Source organism: Aotus nancymaae, unplaced genomic scaffold (genome assembly GCF_030222135.1).
Source record: "Aotus nancymaae isolate 86718 unplaced genomic scaffold, 86718_ANA_hifiasm-v0.15.2.pri h1tg000029l, whole genome shotgun sequence".
Lineage (NCBI taxonomy): Eukaryota > Metazoa > Chordata > Mammalia > Primates > Aotidae > Aotus > Aotus nancymaae.
This window is the reverse complement of record NW_026988442.1, coordinates 55,073,778-55,087,506: the sequence shown is the minus strand read 5'-3', so window position 1 is coordinate 55,087,506 and position 13,729 is coordinate 55,073,778. Positions and strand designations below refer to the sequence as shown.

The following is a 13,729-nucleotide window of genomic DNA, read 5'->3' as shown; positions in this document are numbered from 1 at the left end:
CGGATCACCTGAGGTCAGGAGTTCAAGACCAGCCTGACCAACATGAAGAAACCCCACCTCTACTAAAAATACAAAATTAGCCAGGCATGGTGGCACATGCCTGTAATCCCAGCTATTCAGGAGGCTGAGGCAGGAGAATCGCTTGAACTAGGGAGGTGGAGGTTATGGTGAGCTGAGATCACGCCACTGTACTTCAGCCTGGGCAACAGAGACTCTGTCTCAAAAAAAAAAAAAAAAAAGAAAGAAAGAAAAGAAAATGAAAGCATCTTATTTACACACACTGTTTAGCCTCTTTCTTGGGTCATGGAAGGGGCTTTTGCAAGAGGTGGGGCTGAGAGTGGAGGCAGAGTTGTGCAAAAGCCTGAGCTATATTTATTTTAAGGCAAATCTACCCCTGCCTTGACAAATACTTGGAAAAGGTAAGCCCTCCACTGTATCACCTTGCAACGCTGAAAACAAGATTTGGGGTTTGAAAAATCAGACAGCTTAGAATATTGAACCGAGACAGAATCCTTCCAAGAAAATGACATAAGAAAATAAAATTATGACCCAAGGAATAAAATTTAGTGATGATAGTAATGTCATAGTTTTCAGCATTTGACTTTGGGGAGGCACTTCTGATACTATCCAGACCTAGTTAATTCAAGTATTTCCTGGTTTATCTTTACTCTGATGTAGACTACCTAAAAGATAATTTGGATAAATACATGTCTCAATTTCCAAAAGTTCGGATTCTTCGCCTCAAAGAGAGACATGGCTTAATAAGGGCCAGGCTGGCAGGAGCACAGAATGCAACAGGTAAGATGCTACTTATTTTTTGCTTTGGTCACATTTTTGTTTTTATTTAAAGTGTTTCTCAAGCATACAGCAAATATGAAAGACCAGCACAATGATACCTATATATGCATCACGTAGTTCCATCAATTTTAAACAGTTTTTATAATATGTGCTTTATCATACACATACGTAGACACCTACTGTATATACGTTTTTCCTGAACCTTTAAAATGGAAATTACAGACATCATCACACTGCACCCTTATGTACTTCAGTAGGCATCTCTGAAGAATAGGAGCATTCTCTTAAATGAGCACAGCTTTCGTACTTTCATACTTTTTTTTTTAATTTGGGAACTAATTAAGTTTTATACTATGCATTTGATAGTTTGATCTTCTTAGTCTAGAATGTTCAACTCCTCACATTTGTTTAAATACTATTGTGTGGTGTGTGTGTGTGTGTGTGTGTGCTTTTAAGTTCATGCCATTTGTTTGGTACGATTGATCACGTTCTGAAATTTTTGATTTCTTCTTGTTACCTGCAGGATAAATGATTTTGGAGTGAAAATATTACATAGAATTTTACTACATAGATGATAGAAATGAATATAACATAATATCACCATTATTGTTGATACTAACTTTGAGAACTTAGTTAAGATGTTGAGAGCTAGATCTTTACTTTGGGAGTAAGAAGTAATCTGTGGAATGATACATTGAGGCATGAGAATATTCCGTTTTTCTTACAATGTTTTACCCAATCGTTTCTAGTATCCATTGATGATCCTTGCTAAAAATCAATTATTACACTGAGGGCTGCAAAATTGCTTTTCTATAATCCCTTCTTTTTTATTTAGCTGGCATTCATGTGTAAGGAAAAAATCTCTGCCTCTCCCTGTCATGCTTTCTAACTCTCTCTCCCTTCCCTCTCAATTTCCCTCTCCCCTCCCCTCTCATCCCCTCACCATTGTGGACTTTTGGCTTAAAATTAAATGTGTATTACATCACCATTATTCTTTTTAGTGCTCAAATTGTCCCAGATTTGACCACTAGGAGCTTCTTCAAGCCTGTGCCCTTTTGACCTGAACCATCAGTATTTGAAGACTTCATAATCTTTTAATTCTATAATCCTCACCCCTCTTTTCTCTGACCCATGTCTGTTCTGCCTATTTCTGCCTTCCCCAAAGGCCATATGCTTTATTTTCCTCTCCTCTTTTCAGTGTGCAGATGTTGGTGAGTGAATGAGAAGTGAATCTATTCTTTGACTATTCTAAAAACAACATCAAACATTTGGGTTCATGTTTATACTTTTTTATGATAGCATCTGTGCCCTGTAATATTAGCTGACTAATACCAGGTGCCATTCTGAATACTTTGTATATTAACTGATTGAATCCACACAATAACTCTATGAGATGGGTACAATCACATCCTCATTCTACATATGAGAACATAGAGGCACAGTCAGACTGTGCCTTACACAAGCTCTCCCATCTAGTCAGTGGTAAATCCAAAATTGGCACCTGAATGCCCTGACTCCAGAGTCCATCCTCTTATCTACTACACCTTGAGGCCTCTAGACACTTAGCCGCTACTCCAGCCCCGTAAGCCCTGGTTTTGCAGGTCTCCACAAGCTTAAATTCAAGCATGTTCTGATGGGAAATTATCTGCTTACCTGTGTTTAATTTTCTTGTAACTGGACCCCATATTGGAAGCTCTTCTGATTCCATTGGCTTGCTAACAAATGTCTTCTCTTTGTAGAGAAAATTTTTAGTGAGCAACAAATCTGTCACACTAAAATTGGCATTGCAGTGACAACTAAGATTCTTGATGAGAGACTACATTCAGAAAAAATGAATGGCATTCCATGCTTAATTTCCTTTGGAAAGTAATTATCTATAAATGATGTAAAAATAGGATACTCAAGAAATAGTTTGAGTAGGTAATTTTTGAGCTGAAGTCTGGACGAAGAATATTCCCAAGTAAATGGAAAAAGAAGTATAAATATCTTAATGCAGAAATGAGCTTGGCATATTCAATGTAAAGAAATAAGTTCATTTTGACTCATGGTGCTGACCATGGGGGAAAGTCATATAAGATTCATTTGGGCAACAAGGAAAAAAACCAAGATTTTCTAAAGTTTTGTGCATCACTTAAAGATTGTAGGCATTATTCTCAGTATCAGCTGAAACCAATGAAGAATATTAAATGGGAGTAAAGTTGTCTGATGAACATTTTGAAAGCATATTCTGGCCACTATGTAGAGAATGGATATTAGGGAGATCAAAAAGGAGTGGGGGGGCCAGTTAGGATGCTATTATAGTTGTCCAAGTACCAGGGAGGTGCCAGGGTAAATGGGAGAAATGATCAGGCTCATCACAGATTGTGAACATGGAAGCTATAGACTTGCCATCAGATAAGATGTGAAGAGAATAAGAATGAGAACAATCCGAAACAAACCCTAGGACTGGAATCTGAAAAATAACTTGGTGGGTGGTAGGCTCAAAACTGGAGGAGCACGTTTGGAATTGCAGTTAAGTTTTGATTTTGTCTGTATAAATTTGAGATGAAGATTAGACATCCATATGCAGAAAGTAGAATACAGGACCAAATATGGGTTACTTATTTAAAAAAAATTCTCTCTGCGTGCATGGAGCACGAAGTATCCTAGTAGTGGCCTCCAGCATAGTCCAAACTATTAGACGACATAGATGGAGTGTCTTAGAAGGGGTGTTATGAGCTTGATTAAAGCAGCTGCAACTGTTTACTCAAGTACCTGCAGTTACATCCATAAAGTAATTTCTTTGAATTTAGCAAATCTGAATGTAAATTTAGATTCATTAACACCATTGAGAATATTAGCTCAGTTACGGTGCAATAACTTTCAAACCATTTTGACAATGACTTGTGTAGAAATAAATTTTTTAACACAACTCAGTACATGTGTAATCACATTCTATCAAATAACATGTGCAATAGATTCTAATACCTTCTTTTCTTTGTTATTTACTTTTTAGATCCTGGCCAATCCCAGTAAATTGATTTAGTGATTGATTCACTAAGGGGGACTACAACTCTCAGTTTGGAAAACCCCAGCTAGGTGTATTTTAATTGCTTGCTACTACCTAGTAGAGAGACGCTTTCCAAACTATCTGAAAAGGACTTCTTTTTTCTTTTTTATTGGCCTACCCCTTTATAAATTATAATAAATATTAATTACCTAAAAAGGAAAGTAAATATATAAAACACAAACCCATTTTTATTATACATAAAATATATGTGCATATGTATCTACATGTATATATAAAGACAGTAAACAAATAAAAAATTAATACATTTTGCAAATTGCTATAAAGTTTCAAAATATATGTTCTCAATTTCTATTGTTATCTCTCTGTAGACAGCAGGGTCTGTGGCCTACACTTTGAGCAGCATTAGTGGAGACTGGGTGCCTGAGAATTTGGAAAGAAGAGAAAGGTGTGTCTCGACGGGATGGTGTTAGGACAGCCTTGCCTAAGGATATATCAAATGCCGAAAAGTACACCTGTCCCCTGTAGGAAATTCAAGGGAATGCAGGATCAGCTTTAGCAGGGCATGTAATTCAGAGACTGGCATTGAGAAGAAATGGCAGGTGTGGTGGGTCCTCTCAAACTACCCTGTGTGTTCCACAGCTCTCAAGAGTAGAGATAGGTCAGAGACTAAGGGCCTTCTGAAGAGTCCCTGTAAATTAGAGGTCAGCAAAGACAGTAGACAAATATTTTCTCTGGGATGCCTCAGCCAAACAGAGAGTTTAAAGATAAGAATCTGAGTCCAGAATCTGACAGGCCTTGACAGATACTGTTCCCTAAAGATTTGCTCTTTAGGACCCATAGAAAAGGGAAGTAACAGGCAAAGATGAGATCCAGAAATCCAAAGACATGCAGAAATAGAAGTCAGATGGCCTGTTTTGGTCCCAGGGTATTATGAGGCTCTCTGAAAGTCTGCAAGAGGCTCTCAGAAAGTCCGCAATCATCTACAAAATAACAAGGGGCCCAGCAGTAATCTCCCTTATTGTTAGCAATATTTACTATGCATTCAGTTTCCAAGGCATGTCAGTTCTTCATCCGAATCTAATTCAGGCAAAAAGATTAGGTCCAATCAGTTGCTTGCTGTGAATGAGGAGGTTGAGAGGCCCAAGCAGGATTTCAAAATTTGACAGGTAGGCCAGGGGCAATGGATCTCTAAGAATTGCTCACAATATCAAGCCAACAGAATTAAAAAGATCAAGTAAGTGAGACATCAGGGAGCAAGTAGATTATCCACAGCCCTTCCTAGTATGGAACAGACCAAGTGGTTTACTGCCCTGCCCAGAGGAATTATCGTCAGACAGTTTCACTAGTGAGAGTCAAAGTAAAGATTAGATTTTCATTTCCCTCATGACATGGCATGTAGCAAAATTCCTGACATTTCTGTGAGCATTCTAAATAATCCTTTAGCTAACTTTAAGTAACTGGACAAGTGACATCTAACTTATAGCAAACTCCAAGGCCTCCTGAAAGCAACAGTGGACATCTTTCTGCAAACTTTTATAACTTGTATCTGCTGTAGGCAAAAATTATTCTCTTAGCATTACTTAGGAGGCATTATGTAAAATTAAATGGCAACCCAAGCCAGCATCCCTCAAGGAATCCTAGACATAACAATCTAGCATTAACTGGTATTCCAGGCTGGTACACTGGATATAAGTGGGGGTCCATGCTCAACGAGGACCCAAAATTGTTTGGCACTGTGAACAGCTTTAGGTTAGCCCCATCCCCAAAATGTTTAAGTTACAAATGAAACTCATCCAGTATTATTGGGGCCTATGCTTAGAAAACAGAAAACCCTATTTCATATTGTCTAACCAACCTCTCCCTATATCCCCTCTCCCCTACCCTTTCCAAATCCAGTGCTCTATAGCACTATAGGGTCATTATAGTTAATAATAATTTATTATATGTTTTCAAGTAACTATCAGAGAAGAGTTTGAATGTTCCCAACACAGATAAATGATAAATGTTTGAGGTGGTTGATATGTTAATTATACTGATTTGATCACTACACATTCTATGTATCAAATATCATTCTGTACCCCATAAATATATACAATTACTATACGCCAATTAAAAAATTTTAAATGATTGGATTGATTATTCTGACAGTAAATAGTACTGGCCATTTTTAAAGAATTTAGGTATCAGGTAGATCTTAGAAATATCTTCATAGGGCAAAGCTCTAAAATGTTAAGTAACTTGTCTAACCTGGCTAGGAAAAGCAGAGCTTGGATAGAAGGCAGATGTATGAACTTCAATGCTATGTTCATTTCTCTATGCCTCTCAGCCTCACAGGATCAGGAACAGTGTGTACAATGTCCACAGACAATAACCACCACAATCGGAAATCCCACCAAGAGTCGGCTACACAGAGAGCTCCCTGATTTCTCACCCAACATAGGCCTAAGATTTTATTTTAAAACAGAATGTCTGAAAGTAGAGCAAAAGTATGCATGCATAGGAGGATTCTCCTCTTCCCCAAAATAAAACAATGTAAAATTCCAGACTGTGTTTTGAGCAGATGCTGCTTCCCTTAGGTCCTGGCAGCAAATGAATGAGAATTTTCATAGTGATCTGGGCCAGGTGGGAAGTGAATGCAGGTTTGGGGACCCATCCTGCTGCCACTGGGGACTGAGAAAGATAATCCAGGCCCCTTTGACTTCATAAGGCTGCTATGGGGATAGGGACAGATGGTGTAGTAAAGACTGCTTTTTAAACTCTAGGTCTGAATGGATCATAAGTAGGAATCTTTTTTTAATGCATTCTATACCACAAGCCAAGTGGACTTCAGCAGGCCACGCTTCATACACCTAGATGACCCTGTAAGTGTTCCCATGACAAGGGAGAGGGTTGTCCCAAAGGTGCCATCCCCAAAGGACACCCTAAGGAGATGGCTTAGTCCTTTTGGGCTGCTGTAACAAAATACCTTAGACTAGATCATTTATAAATGGCATATATTTGTTGCTTACAGTTTTGGAGGCTGGAAGTCCAAGATTAAGGCACTAGCAGATTTGGTGTCTAGTGACAGCTCACTGCTCAAAGGCGGCACCTTGCTGCTGTGACCTTCCATGATGGGAGGGCAAAAGGGGCTCACAAATGCCCTCCAGCCTCTTTCATATGGGTACTAATCCTATTTAAGAAGACTCCGCCCTCATGATTTTATCACAAAGGCTCCACCTCCTAATACCATCACCTAGGGTTAGGTTTCAAAATATGAATTTTGAATTGACAATACACTCAGACCATGCAGGGAACAATACCCTATCATTGTCAAACAAGCTTTAATGCCCTGAGAATAGGGCGCCTCCAGCCTGGTCAGGAGATGAAACTGCTGTCTCCAACAACAGAAGACTACATGGGAGTGGGGCGCTTTTGCCTTGCACAGATGATTTTACTAAACAGACTCCTCAAGAACACTCCACACCAATACTTTACCCTCATGCAAAAATGCCATTGTCAACGAAGCAATTAATGTGATGCTAAATTCCATTAACTGAGAGGTAGTTTGCAGATTTCAGTGATAATGGTCTATCATCCAGATAACTATCCCCATTTTGTTCTCTAAGCCTTCCCATTCTCAAAGCTGTGCCTCTTTCTGGTATTTTTTAAGGAACGTAATCCATGGAATGAGCTACTTATCTTCTAATATCACATAGTCGTTTATTAGCTGTGCAACCATAGAAAAGTCACCTAGGTTCTTTAGTTTCCTTGTCTCTTAAGTGGGAATAAAAACTAGTTCTAGACGGCAGGGTTGTTGTTAGAACTGCATAAAACATCCATGAAGAATGTTTAGAACAGAGGCTGGCGTAGAACAAGCACTTAATAGATGATGGTGCTCTTACAGGTGTGTCAAGAGCTGAGCTGAGTATCCAGGTATCAAAGTAGTCAATTAAAATGATAAACCAAAATGGAAGCAATAGTCAAGCCTTAATCCCTTACTGCAACAGTATCAGCAGGAGGCTGAAGAGGAGAAGGCACCAGCTCCTTCGATGTTTTATTTTTCCCCCGGAACGTTGCTGAGTGGTGGATCAGAGCAGAGCAGACAAGAGGAGCATCTCACTACCTGCCCAAGGATCCCAGCACAAAAGGCTCCTTCTGTTGTGGGGCCCTGGGATCCAGAGTAAGAAAGGGAAAGGCTAGGAGTAGGAAAGCACTGAATACTGAGTCCGAGTGGAATAAAGTGTCTTCAAGACCCATTCCACCTCCAATAAGGTGGTCCTGGCAGAGGTTTTGGCCTGAATGGAGGCACCTGGGTTGGAAATGCAAGTCCTGCAGACAAGGAGAGGGTGTGAGTCCTGGACCGCAACTCCCTTCAGAGACTTCAACACACTGGCTGGACACCAGAGTGAGAAAGCAGGGTTCCTCCATGAGGCCCGCTAGGTAGAGCCTTTATATTACCTGTGATTGGGCCTGAAAGATCACACATGGGATCTGGACCAGGAGCTTATTTCCTGGGTTGTTACTCTCACACACATACATCATAACACACACACACACACACACACACACACTTCTATGAGATCCTGGAGCAATGTAGATGCTACTGTGGTTTCAGTGGGGATGGAGAGAGTATTACTTCACACAACAGGGGAAAAAAAGAGTTCTTAATACTGCTTCTGGTTTTCAAGTTTCTTTTCCTTTTTTTTCCCTCTTCTAAGTCTTTTTTTAAATTGTATAAAAACATAGAATATAAAAATGTACCATGTTAACCATTTTTAAATATATAGGTCCATAGAATTACTTACATTCACACTGGTGTGCAGTCTCCACAACTCTTTTTACCTTGCAAAAATCAAACTCCATACTGATTCATCAGCAACCTCCCATTCCCCACTCCCATCTCCTGTAACTCTTTTCACAGTACCTCCTAGCCTTGCTGTTTTGTCCACTTTAATTTATTTCATCCCTATTGTGCGAAGTAATTTTTCCTCTTAAGCATTCCTAAGGCCAAACTTGTCATCTCAGTCTCTCTGCTTCTTAAAAACAAAGTCCCAAATCCTGTACCCCCAGCGTTAATGGGCACACTCTCTTAGAGGGGACTTCAGCAACTACCTTTAACATCAAGTAGTCTTTTCAGATTCTTGTTACCCATTCTAAGTGGTTTATCAATATTTTCCAAACATGAATTATGTTTGCACCACAGGACTCCTAGGAGCAAAGCTACTCTCATTTCATTATGAAATGAAATTACAGCGACCACAAATTCAGGAAAGAAAAAAATGATCACTGCATTTACAGCCACATTTCTGGAGCAATCATCAATATCTTTGAACATGAAGTATACACATTCAATATATTGTGTTTTCAAGGGTTCTTTTTTGTGTGTTTTTGGCTTTCTAGGTGATGTGTTGACATTTTTAGATTCTCACGTGGAATGTAATGTTGGTTGGCTGGAACCTCTTCTAGAAAGAGTTTATTTAAGTAGAAAGAAAGTGGCCTGTCCGGTAATCGAAGTCATCAATGATAAAGATATGAGGTAATATTGACACATTCTACAAGATACTTCTAAGCACATCTTTAATCACATGCAGCAGAAAGTGCTATGTATATGCCTAATATTTTCCATTTATTTCAGCAGATAAACTGTATATGTCTTGGATTTTCAAAATCCAACTTAAATAAATGGAAAAACATGATCAATATCTTGGGATTAGAGTTTGCTGATGCAATAATCTATGTGGTCACTACAAATTCTTAACTCTAAATATCAATAAATCCTAATACTCATTATCTAGTTTTCCCCTTTATATTTAGCTGAACCCCAAAACATTTATTTACCTCAAGTTTAGTTCTTATTTCTGTGGGAAACATGTATGTGTATCTGAGTCGCTCCCATATTTTTTTCTTCAAAACTGACCAGGATATTATTAAAAGAAAAGTATAAGTTAAGTACAAACAAGCCAATCAGTCACTAATGCAAAGAGTATTGTAAACTTCCTTGAACTATTAATAAAAAGTAGTGATCTAAAACCATCATAAGCACTTGTTTCATTCATTTGAATATGTCGTGAAGCCAAATTGATAAAGTATATAAAGATATGTGTGTGTGTGTGTATATATATGCATATATATACACATACATATATATATACACACATATATATATATACACACACACATACATATATATATATACATAATCCCAGGTAACACTTTGGTTTTTTTCCCTGGATTAGTTATATGACAGTGGACAACTTTCAAAGAGGCATCTTTGTGTGGCCCATGAACTTTGGTTGGAGAACAATTCCCCCAGATGTCATTGCAAAAAACAGAATTAAAGAAACTGATGTAATAAGGTAAGTGTGTGAAATTTAAGACTAGAAAGTAGTCATGTATCTTTTTGTAAAGGCATAAAAAAACAATTCTACAAAACAGCTGCACCTTGTTATGCTGTAGAAATCAGGAATCACAGTTCTAGCCAACAGATTACCAAAGCAAACACAGTATTCCCGAGAAATTTGTTCCCAAAACTCATTCTTCACTGGTCATTTGTGCCCTACTCAGGCTTGAACACAGAAAAATTTGCTAATGCTATCCTGTCTCCTAGGATTTGCAACCTAAGAAACACAAACTAGCAAAATGTGCTGCATACATACTATATAAACACATGCCATATTAAAGGAAGCATAAGTGCAAATTAAAAGTAAATAATAGTAATAGAAATATCATTCTAATGATAGCAATGGTTAGGATTTTCTTTTATAGCCTAATCCTACCCCCTCCATGAGAAAAGTGCCAAATTCTATGAATAAATTTAAAAATAGACTCAGAAGCTGGATATGAATTCAAGTCTGGGTTTTTATTCCCGAGAAACTGCGTTAAAGAACACAGTTCAGACCTGAAGCTGAAGTGGAGGCTTCCCATTACTTCTTCGGAATCTAGCCTACTGAACAGGCATTCAGCCAGTCACAGGAAGAGGAGCAGGGGGCATAAATCATTCCCTGTTGGAGGGACCTCCCACTTGAGCAGACACAAGCAAGCCAGGCTCCAGAGAAAGCCAGGCCCAGACTGTGCTTTGCAGCATGCTTTCCCCGAACTTACCCCTCAATCAATCACACCGCCTTCCTTGCCAGGTGTGATGCCTTCAGAATTATTCCACCAAGCAAAGAAGTGAAGATTCTACCATTTGTTAAGCACTCTGTGGCAGGCACTTAACTGTCTTCATAACTCTAGGAGGCAGGAGGAAGTATTCACCTTAAAGAAATGAGCAAATTGAGACTTAAAAGAGTTAAGTAATTGTCCCAGGGACACACAGCTAATTAAAGAATTTGAGACTCAAACCCAGAACTACCTGGATTTCACACTCTTATTCTGAACCTACACCTGAAGAACCTCTGCTTTTTCCACACTCTCTTGTTGAGGAGGGCCAATATACTGGTTGAGTTCAGACTATATTCAACATAATGTTAGGAAGAGAATGCATCCTGGATAGTCCAGAAGGATAACTGGAGTTCAGACTGAACATGAACATGAACATAAATGGTGGCGGAGTGGAGAGAGGTGTGGGACGGGAGTTACCCTTGAGATCACTGTAGACCCTAAGCACAAAGCAGGCTCTCCACAGAAGCTACTTCAGCTGGCTGAGTGGTGACCAGCATAGGAAGAGATTCCAGTCTCGGCTAACTGCTAACATGTAGTTTCTGTCCTCCATGATCAATGATATTAGTGAAGGCTCTGGAGACAGACTCTAGGTTTGAATCTCGACTCTGCCACTGAGAAATGGTATGAGCTTGAAAAGGTTACTTACCATCTTAAGCCTCTGTTTCCTCAGTTTTACATGAAGACTCATAGAAGTAGCTGCTACTTAGAGTGTTTTAAGAACTTAATCATATAAAGTGCTTTGAAAGGTGTTTGACATATAACTCGCTGTAGGTGATGTTTGTGTGTGGTTGTGAGGCAGGAAAATGGGGTCCGGAGGCAAGAACCTTCAGGCCAATTCCTGCTGGCTTCCTAAAGCTGAATCAAAGAAAAACACCAAGGTCTGGGGGCAGGGAACCTAAGGCCAATTAACACCAGCTGGAGTAACAAAGAATCGAAGGCTACTCTCCCTACAGCCTCCCCTTCCACCCCATCTCAGATGGAAAGGGAGAGTGCCTAGGGCTGGGCAAGCAGGGACCTTCCCTTCATCTGCACAGGGCGCCAGTTCACCTCAGCCTTTCATTAGTCAAGCAAATCCTTCATCCAGATAAGGGGCATCCGATAGGGACCTCGAAAGGAGTGCTTAAAACCCAGAAAACTTTGTCTCCAGGCCGCCCTCCATCCATTTGCTGGGGCCCACTCCCACCCTGCGGAGCGCTTTCTCGCTTTCATAAATCCCTGCTTGCGCTGCTTCGTTCATGGGTGTCCCTCCTTTGTTAGCGTATTTTGTTCAATTATTCTTCGTTCGAAATATCAAGAACCTGAACAACTCACACTCGCGGCCTTCCTCCCGGTAACGGCTGAGAGGCAGTTCCGTGGAGTGTGACGGCCCAGAGCAAACCCAAGGTGGCGCCTGTCCCCGGGAACGTGTCTTACCTTCTCTGTGTTGCGGACTCCTGAGAGCTGGTTTGGAGGTTCCATCAGGGGAGCGCAGCTACTGGGAACCCGTGAGCGCAGACCGGCCCTCCTCTGCCGCGGGTGGTCGTCCTCTTCCGCAGAGCGCGCAGGTCTCCGGAGGGATGCACGTGGAGCAGTGACGGAGGAAGGGATACTGCCTAGATCAGACGAATCAACCCTGGCTATCAGTGGGGTGACAGACGTGGCAGCCAGATCGCCCTCACATCCGGTGTTGCAGATTTTTTTTATTTCCAATTTCTATTTCTTTTCTTTTTTTTTTTTTTTGTTTTAGGTTTTGGGGTACATGTGAAAAACATGCAAGGTTGTTGCATAGGTGCATACGTGGCAGTGTGATTTGCTGCCTTCCTCCCCTTCACCTATATGTGGCATTTCTCCCCATGCTATCTCTCCCCAACTCCCCACCCCCCACTGTCCCCCCGACTCCCCCAACAGACCCCAGTGTATAGTGCTCCCCTCCCTGTGTCCATGTGTTCCCATTATTCAATACCCGTCTATGAGTAAGAACATGCAGTGTTTGATTTTGTGTTCTTGTGTCAGTTTGCTGAGAATGATGGTTTCCAGGTTTGTACATGTCCCTACAAAGGACGCGAACTCATCGTTTTTGATGGCTGCATAATATTCCATGGTGTATATGTGCCACATTTTTCCTGTCCAGTCTATCATCAAAGGGCATTTGGGTTGGTTCCAGGTCTTTGCTATTGTAAACAGTGCTGCAATGAACATTCGTGTGCATGTGTCCTTATAGTAGAACGATTTATAATCCTTTGGATATATACCCAGTAATGGGATTGCTGGGTCAAATGGAATTTCTATTTCTTAATAATCGTACACACAAGTTTTTTTGTGAAGTCTGGGCTAGTATATATACAACACTTACAGTAGTGCCTGGTACTCCCTTAGCCCTGAGTAAGTGTTATTAAAAATAGCATTTCTGGCCGGGCGCGGTGTCACGCCTGTAATCCCAGCACTTTGGGAGGCCGAGGCGGGCGGATCACGAGGTCAGGCGATCGAGACCATCCTGTCTAACACGGTGAAACCCCGTCTCTACTAAAAATACACACAAAAAAAAAAAAGAAAGAAAGAAAGAAAAGAAAAGAAAAGAAAAATAGCTGGGCATGGTGGCAGGCGCCTGTAATCCCAGCTACTCAGGAGGCTGAGGCAGGAGAATCGCTTGAACCCAGGAGGCGGAGATTGCAGTAAGTGGAGATCAAGCCACTGCACTCCAGCCTCCCCGACAGAGAGATACTCTGTCTCAAACAAACATTCCTGGGGAGTTTGTGTCACAGTATAAACGACAAATAAGAATACTAGCTCCAGGATGCATCT

General features: G+C 40.5%; 1 protein-coding gene across 1 annotated transcript in view; it reads left to right on the top strand.

The window, feature by feature from the left end:
• Positions 1-13,729, top strand: part of GALNT5 (polypeptide N-acetylgalactosaminyltransferase 5) — a 53,401-nt gene that overhangs the window by 22,208 nt on the left and 17,464 nt on the right. Inside the window, exons 3-5 of the mRNA XM_012454902.2 lie at positions 679-798; positions 9,188-9,323; positions 10,024-10,143. Of these exons, the coding sequence (XP_012310325.2) occupies positions 679-798; positions 9,188-9,323; positions 10,024-10,143 (376 nt within the window). The remainder of the gene's footprint in view (positions 1-678; positions 799-9,187; positions 9,324-10,023; positions 10,144-13,729) is intronic.